Genomic DNA, 18,249 nt, shown 5'->3' on the forward strand with positions numbered 1-18,249 from the left:
TTTAGTTTGCTTTGCCTTGTTCCTTTTTGTGTTTTCCCCTCCTTTTCCTTTGTTTTTGGCCCTGTTTTGTCGCTTTCCCTCTTTTCTATACTTATGTTTGTGTATGAGTGTTTTAGTAGGTTGAATGGAGTTCTCGTGTGATTCTGCTCGAGGCTTAGTCAACCTTTTTGAGTGCATTCGAATAGCGGAAGAGAGGAGCATGGATTTGGAGAAGAGTCCGGAGATTTTAAGAGGAGCGGCCGCTCACCAGAGAGGAGCGCCCGCTCCATTTTCTCATCTGATCCCCTGTTTTCCAGACTTATGGAGCGTCCGCTCCACCAGAGAGGAGCGCCCGCTCCTGTCTGGGAGAGCGCCCGCTCCAGTAAGGCGGCTGTTTTGATTAATACCCTCTAGAGCGTCCGCTCACCCTCGATGGAGCGGCCGCTCTCATGGGTATTTCCGTGCATTTTAATCTTTCTTTAGAGTAATGTGAGAGGCTTATAAAGACCCCTAGGTTTGTAATGAGATTATCATGTACATTTTAGCCCTAATCTAGAGAGAGAAACTCCATTAGTAGAGAGAGAAAGTGTGGATTTCCATTGATGAACTTGGATATTGAAGAAGGAGCTTGATTGAATCTTTGTAAATCTTCATCTTCAATTAATGAGAAATCTCTTACTCTCTTTCTTTACTTTTGTATCTAGTTTTGTTTGCTTATTTTGATTTTCCTTCTTTGCTTATTGATCATGTTGATGGTTATTGATTTGATGATTGATATTGTCCTCAATATGGTTTGTGAGTAGTCACCTAGCCAAGGGTGTGGGGATGGTGTAGTTGTTGATTGATTCATGCTTATGATGTTGGGGTTTTGTTAATGGTGATTAAAGTCTTTGTATGTTTGATATTCTTTAATCTTCTTGCAAGTGCACATTGTTAGTTGATTAAAGGTGAATCTTTGCTAACAAGAAACGGAAGTTGACTTAGTTAAGGTTCATTGTTATCGATAGTTCTTTGATTGCACCTTCTAATATATGGTTCTAGTGTGGAAACATAGAGGCTATGTTAGGAGAAATTAATTAACCCCGGAAGGCGGTTAGATTGAGCTTTAATTCGATATTCTTGCATGCTTAGTTTACCATTGCTTTGCTTCCGTGTTATTGCATGGTCAATTGGCAACTACATCTACCTACTTCCCGTGGTGCTTAGTTATATTGATTTTTAATCATTCTTAATCTCTAGTTTATTCTCTTAGTTATTCACACTTCTTGTTCCGAGGTAGCTTAAGTATTAAGTAGTGAATGTGGTGTTTATGCATGTCTCCTTGTGGTTCGACCCCTATGCTTGCCTTATACTTGTATTAGGTTTGTTTAGGTGTATAAATTATATTTGATCTAGGGATAGACAATTGACGACGCGTTTATTTCCTTGTCACCATAAAACACAAAAATTTCAAAAAGATTGTTTCTGTTTGGCTACACTTGTAGCCTTGGTACTAATTGCGTTTGTTGAGAGTGTATGCGCAGAACTCATAACAGGATCTTGGTACCTTACGATCCCGAGATTGAGCAAACTTATAGAAGGAGAAAAGGAGCTGGTTCTAGGCCGTTTAATACTCCCCCAACTAGAGAGACCAATTTCGAGGAGGATCGAGATCAAATAGGTGACGCAGAACCACCACCTCAAAGACCGTTAAAGGAGTTGGGAACTCTGGGAGCTTATAGATCTTCAAGCGGCATTGCTCCACCCGTCACTCAAGCCAATGACTTCGAGATTCGGCCCGCGATGATAAATTTGATTGAAAGGAGGCAATATAGTGGAGCAAAACATGACATCCCTCTTGCACACTTGAACGAGTTTGAAAAATATTGCGACACAATCAAGGTAAATGGGGTAACTCAAGAGTTTGTGAGACTAAAGCTATTTCCTTTTTCTTTGATAGGAAGGGATCTTGAATGGCTTGAGAAGGAGGTGAGGCCTAACTCCTTGAGAACTTGGACAAGGTCACCACGGCTTTCTTAGGGAGATTCTATTCTCAAAAGAAGACAGCCGAGGCAAGGGCTTTGATCCAAGGCTTACGCTAAAAGGCTAGTGAAACCATGTATGATGCATGGGATCGATACAAGGAATATCAAAGGGAGTGCCCTCATCATGGCATTCCGTCATATCAAGTGCTTCAAATTTTCTGTGGGGGCTTGAGCCCACAAGGAAATACTAGCTTAGATGCGGGAGCGGGTGGCCCGATTATGAACAAAACGGAGGAGCAAGTCATCGAGATAATTGAGGATGTGGTGAGACACCACATGGATTGGCAAGAAGGAGAGAGGGAGTCTTTAAGCAAAGGAGGAAATGCGGTCTACTCCGTCGATCACCTCAACGCCATCAATAATTTGACATCTCAAATAGCCAACCATGGAAAGGAGATGACATCTATCAAGGCCAAACTAGAGACTTCCACTTCACAACAAGAGCATCCCTCCCAATCTAAGGGGAGAGGTATGAATTCTAACTCTTCTCCTTCTACATCTAATAACATGCCACATGGGTGTTTGTTTTGTGAAAATTGTGGGTCATATGACCATGATACCTTTTCTTGTAATTATGATTCCCAACCCCAATCCCATTATAAAGAGGGTAATGATAATGAAAATGAACAAGTTAATGCTTTGTCTTATGATAATAGACCTAGGAATGACAATCAAAGATATTTACCACCAAATCGAAATGAACAAGGGGGAAATGCTTATAACCAAAGAGGAAATGATTATGATTACCATAACCAAAACCATTGGGGTAATAGGAACCAAAGAAACCAAAATCCCCAAGGTAACTACAACCAACAATTCTATTATCTCATCTCCTACTTTTAGTGAAATTTTAGGACTTTTAACATCTATTAAAGCACCCGAAGTAGCAAGAAAAGGTCTTCCTAGAATTATTGGAATGTTAACATCTTCGTCCATCTCTAACACAACAAAATCCATAGGGATTACAAACTTCCCCACCCTTAGAGGAACATCCTCTACCTTACCCTTTGGGAATTTAATAGAGCGATCGGCCAATTGTAGGGTGGATGTTGGTGGGTAGAAGTTCCCCTATCCCAAGTCTTTGGTATACCGAGTATGGCATTAGAGATGAACGGTAATCAAATGTCTAGCTTGGGGGAAGTCTTGGGGTCTTTGTGTCTAGGGTAGTTTTCGGTTTTGATAGGAAATGTGCTTTCTTGTGATGCTTTTTGTGCTATGTATGGAGAAGTTTGAGATTGTATGTTGAATGTTTGGCATGAAAGGCTTAGTCTAGCCTTTGGGACTTGTGGTAGGATTCTTATGGTATCATGTTCTAGTTTGCATGCCTATTTTAGGTTGGTTGTTGCCCTTTTCACGTTTTTATGGCATGCCTAGGCTAGAACAAAACGACAAGTTTGTCGCTTGGCGACAGAGTGTATTTCTGGCGACAACGTGTAGTTTTATTCCTTATTAAATTCTGTCAATTTCCGGACTATTTTTCCTATAAATACGGTCTCAAAACTCTGTTTTCATTCATCAATTCTTAATTAATTCTCTCTATTCTCTCTCTTGAGCAATATAGCTTATTCTCTCTCTCTCTCTCTCTCCTTCTTTCTAAACCAACCCCTTTAAACACAATACCGCATTTTCAAGACTTAGAAACATCTAACCAAGTTAAAAGTTGCCTTCGCCCTAGACGTGCAAGGTTGATAATTTCTGAGGGTTTGGTCCCAAATCCAGTCTAAACTTTTTAACTCTTTCTTTCAATTTATTTTATTTAATTATTCTTTATTAATTTTCATTGAAGTTTACTATCGTGTGTATTTTGTTATTAGAAAGAGGTACGAGGCATCAAAGTATGTAATCTTATTGCTCTATTCTTGTAGAAAGCATGTTTATTATTCATTAATTCCTAGTATCATGTTAGGATGTTTTTATTGATTTCTAATATCTGGTTTAGATTGCCTTTTATTCTTTCTAATATTATGTTAGCATGTTAGTACCATGTTAGGTTTAAAGTTTTGATCTTTAATGTTTAGTGACATGCTAGGATTTGTTATTAATCTTGTTAGTATCATGCCTAGGATCTTGCTATAATTATTAAGCTTTATTATTTACATGATTTTGCTCATTATTATGTTGCTTTATATTATTCATTAATTATTTACATGATTTTATGCATGTTAAAGGGAATTTGTACTTGAAATCACGCTTAATAAGATAATTAATAATTTGGTTTAGGCTAATGTGATTTTAATACAAGTGATCGCCAATAATAGTTTTGTATAGGGTAGCTCCCGCTGAACTATCGCCTAGCCCCCAGGGTGCGCACTCACTGCCGAGTAAGCAACTAAAGAAGGGCTCATCAGCCCGGCAGAGTCAGCCCGCAAGGCTGACCAGGCTAAACTCTCCACGAAGGAGATAATATGCCTATGAATAGAGGGTAAAGTACAACGGAAAAGAGGTTAGACACTAAAGTTATTGCACTCTCTACATCTTTCTAAGTATATTTTCTCTTTCTAAACACTCTCTAACTTAAGCTTTGGAGAGGGTTCCTCGAGCCACCCCCGAGGGCAATTTACGTGTGCTGCCTTGTGTAGGTAGTTGACAGGACCCAGCTCACCTAGCTGAACCCTTGGATCTACACCTGGAACAATTGGCGCTAGAAGGAGGGGATTCGATCATCTAACCTAACGTTCACCAACTGAGCTAGGGACTAGTTAACTAACCACCATGGCTGGAGAAGAAACTGTAAAAATACCCATGTCCAAAACTAATGAGACCAGCCAAACACCACAAAAAACACCCTAGTAACCAGTGATCCAAAAGGATCCACTGGAAACCCCAAATGGACCATCTCACATAAATCGAACCCCATCGGATCAACGTCAGCTACTGCTAAAGCAGCGGCGAAACCAGTAGATCGGGTAGGATCCAGCTCCATTTTCAAGTACGGAATGCTGCTAACAGACATGAACAATGAGCTTATTGTTTCAGCACCTGTAACCTAGAAACCGCAGCCCGTGAATATGCCAGCCATTCTGCAGAACCTCTCTAAGTGCAGCAAGGAGCAGCTGGCTGCAATGACGGCGGTCCTTACCAACATGGGTAAGGGGGCAAGCCCATCACCGGCAACGGTAACTGCGCAGCCCGCAGCAAAAAAGCCGGAAGTCTCAACTCTCACCCCTGAGCAGGATGAGCTCATTCAACTGAGGCAAAGAGTATTGGAGCTGGAGGCTCGCAACCTGAATCGAGAATGGAGCGTGGAGGAAATAACCCCCGCCCAAATCAGCCCGGAGAAGCGGGTCCCTCGCAGTAGGTCACCGGCCGCAAAGCAAGGACCCAGCCCGAAGAGAGACAAACGAGCGTGAATCCAGGCTGTTCTAGATGATTCCCCATTTTGCCGGGAGATTCTGGAGAAACCGACGGAGAAGGTGAAGATGCCGAGTTGCAAGTACAATGGGACCACAACACCTAAAAGCCACGTATCAGCTTTCGAGAATCATATGGTACTCCACACCATGATAGACTCAGTCTGGTGTAAGGCTTTCCCACTAACTCTGGAAGGGCGGGCAGTGGAATGGTACGGCGCCATCCCCAAATGTTTTGTATAGTCGTACAACCAGCTGAAGAGAATGTTCATGGAGCATTTCATAACCTTGGTGGACAAAACCAAGATGACAACCGAGATGATGTCCCTGGTTTAGGGAAAGGATTAACCCCTAAGAGAGTTCATCACCAGATTCAAAAAGGAGGCAACAACCATTCCAAACATGAGCCAGGAGGTAGCGCTGTTGGCAATGCAGAGTGACATACTGTCAGGGTCACCCTTCAAGGTGTATGTGGGGCGTAAGAGCCTCAAAACGCTCGCTGAAGCGCTGGGTAAAGCGCACGAGTTCATCAAAGTAGATGAAACTGACAGGGCAATGCTGGGTATGAAAGCAGCAGGTGACCCAGTTAGGCGGGCAGAGGTCACCCGGGTAGAGAACGCGCCCAAGGTGGACCAGCCAAGTAGGGCTGAGCAAAACCGCAGAGAAGCGAACAAGGTCGTAGGACTGAGAAGATCCGATCCACGGAGAGGGCCAAGACTTGGGAAGTTTGATAAATATATACCCTACTGACCCATTCCTGGTCTCACATATTTAGCGTGAACAGGAGCCGTGATACTAGTAAGTGGTGTGACTTTCATAGGGACTACGACCACACCACTGACGAGTGCACGCACTTGAAGGACAACATAGAGGACTTAGTCAGGAGTGAATACTTGAGTCCATTTAAGCAACGTGATTATCCTTCCAGAAGGAAGGAGAAGGGTAGAGCGGGCCAAGCTGATCGCAGAGGAGGTCATAGGGGCCCAGCTGGAGACAAGGACAGAGATGGCAAGCCAGAGGGCAGGGTGTATGTGATCAGCGGAGGTCAAGTACATGGGGGGGACAATTAATAGAGCGCGGGCTGACCTAAGGGCAATGATACATCAGATTAATGACAATGATAAGCGTAGATGGACACCTCTTCCCCCGCAGCCACGAGGCACGTTTGATGAGTATGACCAGAAGGCCATAATTTACCCTCATGTTGACCCGCTGGTGGTAACAATGAGAATTGCAAACTGGGAGGTAGATAGAATACTGATAGACGGAGGCAGCTCAGCCAACATCATATACATCAGTGCATTCAACGAGTTGAAGTTGGACCGAAAGGACCTGAAAAGAGTAAACTACGAGGTCACTAGGTTTAATGGCTCGGGGCTTACCCTAGAAGGAATAACCGAGCTCTCAGTCCGGGTAGGAGAGAGTTCAAGAAGGCGTGATGTCCGAGCAGAATTTCTCGTGATAAACTCCCCTTCACCCTACAATGTAATCATGGGAAGACCACTCATCCACAAGTTAGGCGGGGTGGTATCCACTTACCACCTAACCATGGCTTACACAACTAATGAGGGACGATCAGCAAAGCTCAAGGGAAGTCAGAAGACAGCCCAACAATGTTACATAACTGCCTTGAAGCAGCCTGCCAAAACCAGACAGCAGTCAGGTTCTGAGAGAAGACTCCCTGAGCAGCCAGAGAGGATGTCGAGGAAGAGGAAGCGTGAAGAGTATCACAGGGAAAAGGATAAACAAAAGTTGGCAATGGAAAACTTTGAGCCTGCAAAAGAAGAAGTGGCTAGACCACTTCCCAGCGGGGAGCATGTCACGGTCGAGCTCACAGAAAGTGATCCCTCGAGGATGGTGAAAATTGGGAAAGACGTTGATCCAAGAGTAGGGGTGCACCTCATAGAGTTGCTGAGAAAGAATTAAGACATTTTTGCATTTTCCGCAGATGAAATGCCCGGAATTGACCTAGAGATCATGGTACATAGGCTGAATGTGAAGGAGGATATTAGGCTAGTCAGGCAGAAAAAGCGAAGCTTCTCCACGGAGAAAAACCAGGCAATCCAGGAAGAGGTGGAAGAACTCTTGGAAGTAGGATTTATCGAACATTATGACTATCCAGAATGGTTAGCCAATGTGGTCATGGTTAAGAAGGCAAATGGCCTATGGAGAATGTGTGTTGATTTCACGGATCCTAACAAGGCCTGCCCGAAGGACTGTTACCCATTGCCACGGATAGATCAACTGGTATACTCAACTAGCGGGCACGTCCTGCTAAGCTTTACGGATGCCTTCTCAGGGTACCATCAGATCAGCCTGCACGAGCTAGACAGGCAAAAAACTGCATTCATCACTGAAGAGGGAGTGTACAATTAAATAGCTATGCCCTTCGGGTTGAAGAATGCGGGGGCAACTTTTCAGAAGGCAATGGATAGAGTGTTCCTTCACTGGAAAGGAAGAAATGTGGAAGTATACGTTGATGACTCAATTGTTAAGAGCATCACGCAAGTTGGACATATCATGGATTTGGAGAAAACATTTGCTACCTTGAACAAGTATAAAATCAAGCTCATCCCGAAGAAATGTGTCTTTGAAGTGAGCTCAGGAAAGTTCTTGGGTTTCCTGATCAGCGAGAGAAGAATGGATGCCAACCCGGAAAAGGTCGAAGCAGTTCTCAGTCTGCCCGAGCCTAAGAGCATGAAAGATGTCATGCAGTTGACAGGCAAAATGGCCGCACTGACCAGATTCATCAGTAAGTCAGCTGATAAAGCCTTGCAATTCTATCAGCTATTGAAGGAAACAGGAAATTCAAGTGGGGGGTTAAGGAAAAAGAAGCCTTTGAGGGTATTAAGGAGCATCTGACTAAGCTCCCAACAATGATCAGCCCGAAGCTGAGGGAAAAGCTGCAGTTTTACATCTCAGCATCAATACAGACAATCGCAGCCATTCTGCTGGTAAAAAGACAGAAGCAACAAAGGCCGGTATATTTCGTGAGCCACGTGCTGACTGAGGCAGAGCAAAGATACCCTCTGGTAGAAAAGCTAGCCTTCGCAGTGGTCACAATAGCAAGAAAGCTAAAACCATACTTTGATGCGCATATAATAGAGGTCCTCACAAACCACCCCTGGAGAAAGCATTACAAAAGATGGATGCATCGGGTAGACTCTTAATATGGGAAATCGAGCTTTCTGAGTATGAATTCGAGGTCAAGCCTAGAGCCGCCATCAAGGCACAAGCTTTAGCAAACTTCATAGTGGAAGCCTCTTATAAGGAAAAGGAAGATGACATTGGAGTCTGGAAGGTGGAAGTGGATGGATCCTCAGCCCAAACGGGGAGTGGAGCAGGTGTCATAATGACGTCTCTAGAAGGAAACGTATTTGAGTATGCCAACAAGTTCAAGTTCAAAGCGTCTAACAATGAAGCAGAGTACGAGGCGATGCTGGCAAGCTTGCGTATGAGCCTTGCAGCCGGAGCTCGCAAAGTACACCTGCAGACTGATTCTCAGCTCGTTGCCAGTCAGCTGCATGGGGCGTATAATATAAGGAAAGCCACTATGATGAAATATGTAACCAAAGTGAAAGAAATGGCAGCCCAGCTAGTCCGTTTCCAGATAGACTTAGTCCCTAGAGCAGGAAACTCTCAGGCTAATGCCTTATCTATGTTGGCCAGCTCCACCTTACAAAGCCTCAAAAGAATGGTGATGGTCGAAGTGTTAGAAGAAAGTAGCTTTGCCGAAAAGGAGCAGGTAAACTACATTGGGAGTCAGAGAGCCTGGTTCTCAGACATCTTGGCATACAAACTTCATGGCTCGCTGCCCGATGATGAAGTACAGGCTAAAAAAGTGAAGAATAATGCAAATTGGTATGTAGTGATGAATGGAGAACTCAACAAGAAAGGCTTCTCAAAGCCACTACTTCGGTGTATCCCAGAATGGGAGCAGGAGGGTATCATGGAAGAAGCCCACTCCGGGATATGTGCCAACCATATTGGCGGGAAAGCATTGGGAGTGGAGGTCCTTAGAAGAGGGGCATGTTGGCCAACTCTCACGCAAGACACACTAGCATATGTTAAAAAATGCGACAAGTGTCAAAAGTATTCACCAGTAATTAATCAGCTAGCAAACGATCTGACTCTAATCCTCAGCCCGATCCCGTTCGCTCAGTGGGGAATGGACATATTGGGACCCTTCACCACTAGTTCGGCGGGCAGGAAGTATCTTATTGTGGCAGTAGATTACTTTACGAAGTGGATAGAAGCTGAGCCCACCAAGTACATAAAGGCAACCTAGGTCAGAAACTTTATATGGAAGAGCATCATCACCAGATTCGGGGTGCCACAGTGCATAGTCTTCGATCGTGGGTGTCAATTTGACTGTGACACCATAAAGGATTACTTGGGGGATATGGGCATCAAGTATGCAAGTGCCTCAGTCTGCCACCCGCGGAGCAACGGCCAAGTAGAAGCAGCAAACAAACTGATCCTAACAACCCTACAGAAGAAACTGGAAGAATACAAGGGCTTTTACCAGTTGCCTCCTTCTTAGTGGGCGAATAGGACCACTAAGAAGGAGGCAACTGGTAAAAGCCCTTTCACCTTGGCCTACGGGGTCGATGTAGTTGTCCCTGTGGAAGTGCAAATCCTAAGCTTGAGGATACAGCACTATGAGCAGCAAGGGAATGAAAAGAGCATGCTGGAAGAGCTGGACTTCCTGCCGGAAGTAAGGCTAAAAGCAGCACTTAAGCTGGCAGCTCAGAAAAGCAGGATCTCAAAAGCTTTCAACAAAAGGGTCAAGCATAGGGAGCTCCTGCCAGGAGACCTAGTCCTCAGGAGGACAGCAACAGTTGGAAAAGGAAATCAGCATGGAAAGCTGTCAGCAAATTGGGAAGGCTCTTTCATCATCCACGAGCAGGTTAGACCTGGAGCGTTCCTCCTTGCAGATTGAGAAAGTCAGGTCCTAAGAAACAGTTCCAATGCTGATGTGTTAAAGAAATATTTTGTTTAAATAGTATGAAATATAGCTGCTTCAAGCCTGATACACTTTTACTCAGTCTATGTTATGTTAACTAAGGCATTTGAGCCATTTTTATTCAATGAAATACAAGCCTCTGCGTGAGGAGTATGTTGCATAAATGTGTTTAATATTGTATGCCCAAGCATCATATACTAACATGTAGAAGTCAAACAAGAATAATAGTAAAGTGTTAGAGGCAAGAAGCACCCTAGCACAAAATAACAACACGAAGGCATCCCTCCTTAAAACCTCACCTCACCTGCAAAAAGCAAAATAGGGCACCTCCTCGGGGACGCTTGACGGGGACCCTGACACGTTCAGCTTGAGTAGGGGAGGGAAGAGGAGAAGATGAACTTCATGGGCAGCACTAAGGTCCTCTTAGTCCCATTTAGCCCATCTCTTCGAGGGGGAGAGGGCAGGAGAGATCAGCCAAGCAGTAAGCCCTTATAAACGAAGTAAGTAGGCAGCACAAACAAGCAAAATGACATAAATAAGTCTCAACATAAATAAGCTGAGTGACATAAATAAGTCTCAGCATAACCAAGCTGAATGACATAAATAAGTCGCAGCATAAGCAAGCTTAATGACATAAATAAGTCGCAGCAAAGAAAGCTAACGACACAGGCAAAATAGGCAAAAAGATGATCGAAACAAATAGGTCTCTGCAAAGACAAGTCAAATAAATATATCAACTAGCACGCAGACGAAACCTTTGGCCAAAGCCTAGTGAAGTGCACAACGCACAAACACTTGAAGCAGGTAAAACACGAAAGACAAAATATAACAAAATCCTTGCTGAAGCGCAGTAGAGCGCAAAAGGAGCAAGAGAGCGTTAAGCAGCCAAATAGAGAAGACAGGGAGGCCCAACCTACGAGGCCCCACCAAGTATAGCAAAAATGGTGCAATGCTAAAAGATCTGGATACTGCTAAGAAATGTTAGATTGCAGGCACACGTGCAAACAATGAAATAAATAGCAAAGCAAAGTAGCAGGAGAAGATTATAATGAGCATACATTATAAAGCTGAACCCCTGCCCACCAAGGCAGAGTAAACATTCAGCTAGTCAGATACAAAGCAAATAAAACTGAGCCCTCGTCCTCCGGGACAAGGAAACACTCAACAAATAAAGGTCGAGATCACAAATTCCAGTAAAGCTGGGCAGACCCAACAGCAAAAGATAAAGTATTCTGAAAATACACAGAGAAATATAATCTTTGGCAGCTATACACCCCAAAGATAGTAATAAAAACTACCTAGTTAAAACAGATCTAGGTGAGGGAAACTCAGAGGAACCACTTTAGTAGGAGGGTGACAGTCGCCATAACCTTTATTGATCATCAGTCAAGGACTCCACTCCAATAGCTACAGCAACGTCAGGATAGAAGGGCACCTCCAAGTTCAGCACAGCCTGATTAGAAATCTTGCAACCCGCAGCGCGAGGGTGATCAGCAGGGAGGTCGAACAAACCAGCCTCACCTGCAGCTTCAACCTTAGCCTATAAGGCATTAAAGCAAGCCTGCTTCTCTTCTCCCTCACCATACAAACTATTAACACGTCGAGCCGCAGCTTCCCATCCTCCATCATGGCGATCAGCCAGGAGCTTAGCAAAAGCAGGAGAGAGCACAAAAGATTTGAGAGCCTCTCTCCTAGCAGCCTCCAACGCAATAGCATGCGCAGCCTGTAAGTCCGCCACCTCCGCCTCTGACGTCTTCACCCTGGCCTGAGAAGTCCCCAACTGCTCCTCGCAGTCCTTCAGCTTGGTCTGAGTGAGCTGAAATTCTCCCAATTGGAGCTGCAAGGCATCCGCCTTCTCTCTCAGCGGAGTCACCTCATTGGCCATAGCATCCCTCTCAGCTTGAGCCTGTTGAGCCTCCAGAGTCTTCTGGGAAAGGGTTATGCCTTGGTTCTGGTATTCCTTCTCCACTGACAAAAAAGCATTAGACAAATCCCCCACAGACATGACAAGCTGCAGTAAAAGCAGAAAAGAAGAGTTAGCCAAAGTGGGAGTTAACAAAAGAAGTCAACAATAAAAAGTAAAGCATAATAATAAGCAAAGCAAGACAACAACTGCAACACAAGCAAAGAAAAGCTGAAACAAGAAAAAGAAAAGCTAAAAGCAAAGACTTACCTTCTGCAAATCATGGCAAGCAGTAGCTACTGGACGGCTGACTGAGCTGCGCGTAGAATCCGCAGGGAGACGACCCCCCTAAGTCAGGCGGTATCCTAGAGTACCACCGTTCTGAGGGTTGTCTACAAATAAAGACTCATCAGCCCTCACATTCATCAAAGTCCGAAAGGGAGCGTTCTCAGCTCCAGAAGGGCAGAGTATAGGGCGCAGATGAATGACAATAAGGACCTCAGCAAACTCAATGGCCCTAGTAGGGCAAAAAGTCCCTCTAGCAGAGAGAGAGAGGACGCAGAAAGAGGATTCTCAAAGGCATCACCCAAGAACTGGTGAACGCAGCGGTTAAGCTCAATGGAGTTATGAGTATCTCCCCCACCAACGTTCCCACCTGGTTGCCTAGTGTTGGCAGACGTGGAAGCCTAAGGATCTCGGCCAAGAGAAGTGTGAGCCTTTTTCGTCTCTGGCTCATCCCCGGTAGGGGCGAAAGACATGGGATCGTCCTCCAGGTCAACACTGACGCCGCGGAGTTCTTGGGAGCTCCATGACAGATTCATCAGGGAGCAGAAAATCAGTAGCTGCAACAGAAGGGACTACAACGTCCTTCGCAGCAGCGGTATCAATAGTAGAAGTAGGATAGAGCAGAAAATGCTCAGTAGAGGACAAGGGTTTTCATGAGAGAAAATCTAATCTAAAAAGAAAAGAAAATGAAAGCAATAAAAACCTCGGGTTACTTCCCGAGAAAGGCTTGTTTAACGTCCAAGCGAGACCGCTCTAGTAAATAATATTGTGATGTGTTCATTTTATATATATATTTATCCCCGTCCCTTGGTCGTAATTAGTAGTGTTTTTGGCTCCTACGAGCCACTTTTATTACTAATTTGTGTTTTCCAGTGCTTTGGTAGTTTTGCTTGAGTTTTGTAGGAATTTGCGTACTTGGAGCATTTTCCCGGGCTTTTAGAGGAGCATCTACAAATATTGGAAGACCGCGACCGCGTTCGATAGCCCAAGACCGATTGGAGGGATCAAATCGGTGATTAAGGGCTCGGTTATGAAGATCGGAGGCCCAAGATTTCGAAGCCCAAGTGCACTCTCTCCGCCCGGAGGCGCGCCCGGCCGGGCGGGCCAAAGCAGCAGGGCCCGGTGCTCGCGCCCGGCCGGGCGCGAAGAAGATCTTGGAGTGAAGAACTCGGGCCCGGTCGGGCGAGCCACCGCCCGGCCGGGCGCGAGAGAACCCCATAGGAAGAAAAAGGCGGGCCCGGTCGGGCGGCCCCTTGCCCGACCGGGCGCGTGTAGTTTTATGTGTTTAGGGAATTTGTTTTCCGATTTAATTTGTTCTAGCGAATAATTCTTGCTTAGTATTAATATGTTACTATTAGGCAAGATTAGAACGTCTTCGACTTCTATCTCTTCATTAATTATTCTTACTCTAGTATTATTATTTTTCTCTTCCTTCTCTCTACTCAACTTTCTCTCTCTAGACTTTATTTTCTTTCTTGTTCCTCAACTCTATTGTAATTCCGCCGTCTTGGTACGATTTCTCTCTTAATTAATCTCAGTATTTTACTCTTTCCGATTTTCTGTTATGTCTTGGTTAATTATTATGTTTTGTTTAGTTTTGATTATGTCCGAGTAGTTTAATTCTAGGGTTTATGGGGATCCATAATTAATATGAAGGGGTAATTTATTATTATTGATTATTGATATTGCATGATAATTTCTTATTGAATTGTTTTAATTCTTTGCAATTAGATTATGAATCGAGCAGATGTAATTTGATTGTGAATGTTTAGCAATATTGAATTGATGAATCGAGCAGATGTTAATTTGATATTAGAGGCTATTTTCAATAGGAACTTAGATCTAGTAAATTGCGAGAGCCTGTTAGATCTATGTTGGTTAGTAAATTGCGAGAGCCTGTTAATCATGTTATTTATGCAATGTTGATTAATTGATTGTTATGTTTTATCCCGGAATATTAATTATTGGTGAACCTATGACCCTAGGCCTTCTTATTATTGATTTTCTCCCTGAACTTGATCTCCGTAGAATAGTTTCACATTATATACAACAAATTGGTTACTTTAATAATTTAGACTATATTAACTAATTAGGAGTAGAAAGACCAGTTTCCCTGTGGATTCGACCCTACTTCCCTATCTACTTTAGTTAGAGGATTTAGGTAATACTTTTGATTAGGTGATACGACTTTAGCCTGTCAAAATTTGGCGCCGTTGCCGGGGAAACGGTTTTATTTTTATTTCTAATTGTTTTTATAGTTTAGATTATTTTCTCTTTTGCCTCAAGGGACATTAGTTCTTTGAGGTAGTACTAATATCTGTTTTTTTTAGTTCTTTGTTTATGCCCAGGTGTTCCAGATCAGGTTACATTCCATTCGATCCTGAGATCGAACGCTCGTTTCATAGACAAAAGAATCTTTACAGGCAGATCTTAGCAGATTCCGGGAGTAGTGATATTCCTGGAAATCCATTACCTTCCTCTAGTGATTCGGAGCATTCTTCTGATTCAGAACTAGAGATGGGTACACCACCACCTCCACCACCTCGTAAGCTTAGCGATTATTCGCAACCATCGCTGACAGATTTTCCGCATCTTTCTCCTACGCCCGATCTCGAGGGAGTCCAGTTCGAGATCAAGCCCCAATTCATTACGATGATAGAAAGGAAGCAATTCAGTGGAGCAAAGGGTGAAGATCCTAATCTTCACATTGCAGATTTCTGTCAATACTGCAATACTATTAGGCAGAATGGGGTAACGCAGGATCAAATCAGGGAGATTCTTTTTCCCTTTTCTTTATGTGGAAAAGCTAAATTATGGTTTAATGGTTTGAATAGAGCTGCACTTGGTATTACTAACTGGGAGACTCTTGCATTGAATTTTTATAATAAATATTACCCTGCAGAGAAAACAGCTTTATTGAGAAGCGCCATCCAGAATTTTGCCCAAGAGGCAGATGAAGCATTATATGAAGCTTGGGAAAGATTCAAGGATCTGCAGAGGGAGTGTCCCCACCACAATTTGGCGAAGTGGCAGTTGATTCAAGCTTTTTACAATGGTTTAGGAAATGCATCTAGGACAATTTTAGATTCCGCAGCTAGCGGTAGATTTATGAATTTAAATGTTGATGATGCAGGTCAGGTTATCGAAGATATGGCAATCCATAATTCCCAATATGGGAATGCTAGAGGCTTTGCTAACAAGGGCAAGCATCATGTTGATTCGGTCACTTTATTGCAAGCCCAGCTTACTTCTATTTGTCAGAAACTAGATAATCTTACTACTAACAATCCTAATTCTGTTGCTAATGTTTCTGCTGTTTCTAATAATTCTAATGATGCTTTCTGTGAAAATTGTGGAAGTGTAGGTCATTTTGAACAAGATTGCAGGAGTTCAATGGAGCAAGTTAATGCTTTTCAAACTTACAAGCAAAATAACCCATACTCCAATTCCTACAATCCTGGCTACCGGAACCATCCCTACCTATCTTACCGTAGCACCAATGTTCAAAATCCTCCACCGCCACAACAACCACAACAAGCACCCCCTCCACAGCAGAAATATTACCATCCTCATGCCAATCAGAAACCCCCATCACAACCTCCTACTACATCTTCTGACCCTGCTTTATCAGAAATTAGGGCAATGCTTACTAATATGCAAAAGCATATGGAGAGTAGAGACCAACAGATTGACTCTATTATAGCCCATAATAAAGTCATGGACACCCAAATTGCCCAATTGTCTTCTACCCTTCAATCTCGTCAGCAGGGAGCTTTACCAGCGCAGGGAATGCAACCAACGGATCATGCAAATGCAATCACCCTAAGGAGTGGTTCACACTATGATGGGCCCCAAATGCCCAAGGAGGATGAACCTGAATTATCTGACATTGCTAATCCTGATTCCTTTGTACCAATTTCCCCTGCAGGGCTGCAGGGTAAAATTCCTGATGCTAATATTTTTGATGATTCATTGCAGGGTACAACCCCAGGGAAGGACGCACCCCAGGAGAAAAGTAGGGAAGCACCACCAGTTATCAAGCTACCTTTTCCCAACCGTCACTTGAAGACTAAGTTGGATAAACAGTTTGGTAAGTTTTTGGAGGTTGTTAAAAATTTGCAGGTAACAGTTCCTTTCACAGAACTTATTACTCAGGTTCCTGCATATGCTAAATTTATGAAAGACATTCTGACTAGGAAGAGGGCCTTTAATGAGGTAGAAACCGTAGCATTCACTGAGGAATGTAGTGCACTTTTACAGAATAAATCCCCTCCTAAATTAAAGGATCCCGATAGTTTTTCTATCCCCTGTCATATTGGTAATGTCTTCATTGATAAAGCATTATGTGATCTAGGTGCTTCTGTTAGTGTAATGCCATCGTCTGTTTGTGCTAAATTAAATATGGGTGATTTAAAAGTTACTAATATAACATTGCAAATGGCAGACCGTTCTGTTAAATACCCCTTAGGTATTTTAGAGGATGTACCTGTTAGAGTTGGTAAATTTTTTATCCCCGTTGATTTTGTTGTTCTAGACATGGCTGAGGACACGCAAATTCCCATTATATTAGGTAGACCTTTTCTCCATACCGCAGGAGCCATTATTGACGTCAAAAATGGTAAACTAACCCTTTCTGTAGGCGACGATAATATCACGTTTAATTTAGGGAAAGTTTTAAAAGGTCCAATGCTTGAAGAAAATTGTTATTTGATTGATGTGCTTGATATAATGGATGATATTTGTGAGGAAAGCTTACCACATGTTCTTGCAAGGGACCCCTTGGAGGAAATTCTTTGTGGAAATTTGTCTGCAGGTGACATGAGCGTATGGAGCAAGGAGGTGGACGATATAGAAAGAGCTCTTGCCACCGAGGAATCTGATTTTAATGATTGTGTGAAGGTAGTAAATTTGGTTCAAGAATCAGAACCTGCAGAGGTGATGAAACTTGAACTAAAACCTCTCCCTTCCCATTTAAAATATGTTTTCCTTGATGAGCAGGAATTGTACCCTGTGATCATTAGTACTGCACTGGATGACCCACAAATTTCTCAACTTTTAGAGGTTCTCCGAACCCACAAAAGGGCAATAGGGTACAGTATTGATGATCTCAAGGGTATAAGCCCTGATTTTTGTATGCACAGGATACACTTAGAGGACAATTACAAGCCCTGCGTTCAACCCCAGAGGAGGTTGAATCCTAATATGCAAGAGGTAGTCAAGAAAGAGGTTATGAAGTTACTTGATGCAGGTATCATCTATCCTATTTCTGACTCTAAATGGGTAAGTCCTGTACAGGTGGTTCCTAAGAAGGGTGGGATGACTGTCGTTAAAAATGATAAAAATGAATTAATTCCCACTAGAACTGTTACAGGGTGGCGTATGTGCATTGACTATCGTAGACTAAATGTCGCCACTAAAAAGGACCACTTCCCTCTCCCCTTTATTGATCAAATGCTTGAGAGGTTAGCAAACCATAAGTTCTTTTGCTATTTGGATGGGTATTCGGGATTTTTCCAAATTCCGATCCACCCTGACGACCAGGAAAAGACTACATTTACATGCCCTTATGGCACTTTTGCATATCGTAGAATGCCTTTTGGATTGTGTAATGCGCCTGCTACTTTTCAACGTTGCATGATGAGCATTTTTTCTGATTTCATAGAGTCTATCATGGAAGTCTTTATGGATGATTTTAGTGTTTATGGTTCCTCATTTGATGCATGTTTAATTCACCTAGCTAAA

At 43.3% G+C, this 18,249-nt stretch overlaps 1 protein-coding gene and 1 non-coding gene across 2 annotated transcripts; one reads left to right on the forward strand and one right to left on the reverse strand.

Moving 5' to 3' along the window:
- Positions 1-2,028: 2,028 nt before the first annotated feature.
- Positions 2,029-2,134, reverse strand: LOC145596399 (small nucleolar RNA R71). The gene has a single exon (XR_014103238.1). It is a non-coding gene; the product is annotated as a small nucleolar RNA R71 (small nucleolar RNA).
- Positions 2,135-8,498: 6,364 nt separating this feature from the next.
- LOC145594230 (uncharacterized) lies at positions 8,499-10,295 on the forward strand. The gene is made up of 2 exons (XM_081650563.1): positions 8,499-9,365; positions 9,897-10,295. The coding sequence occupies exons 1-2, from the start codon at positions 8,499-8,501 to the stop codon at positions 10,293-10,295; spliced, it is 1,266 nt and encodes a 421-aa protein (XP_081506689.1).
- Positions 10,296-18,249: the final 7,954 nt, after the last annotated feature.

The sequence above is a fragment of the Chenopodium album genome, chromosome 19 (assembly GCF_948465745.1).
Source record: "Chenopodium album chromosome 19, dcCheAlbu1.1, whole genome shotgun sequence".
In the NCBI taxonomy this organism is placed as follows: domain Eukaryota; kingdom Viridiplantae; phylum Streptophyta; class Magnoliopsida; order Caryophyllales; family Amaranthaceae; genus Chenopodium; species Chenopodium album.

Excerpts from the sequence above, each read along its gene's own strand:
- LOC145594230 (XM_081650563.1), top strand. The coding sequence starts at position 8,499 with ATGGATGCATCGGGTAGACTCTTAATATGGGAAATCGAGCTTTCTGAG. Across the intron at positions 9,366-9,896 it reads GGAAAGCATTGGGAGTGGAG|TGGGCGAATAGGACCACTAA; the intron begins GTCCTTAGAAGA and ends CCTCCTTCTTAG.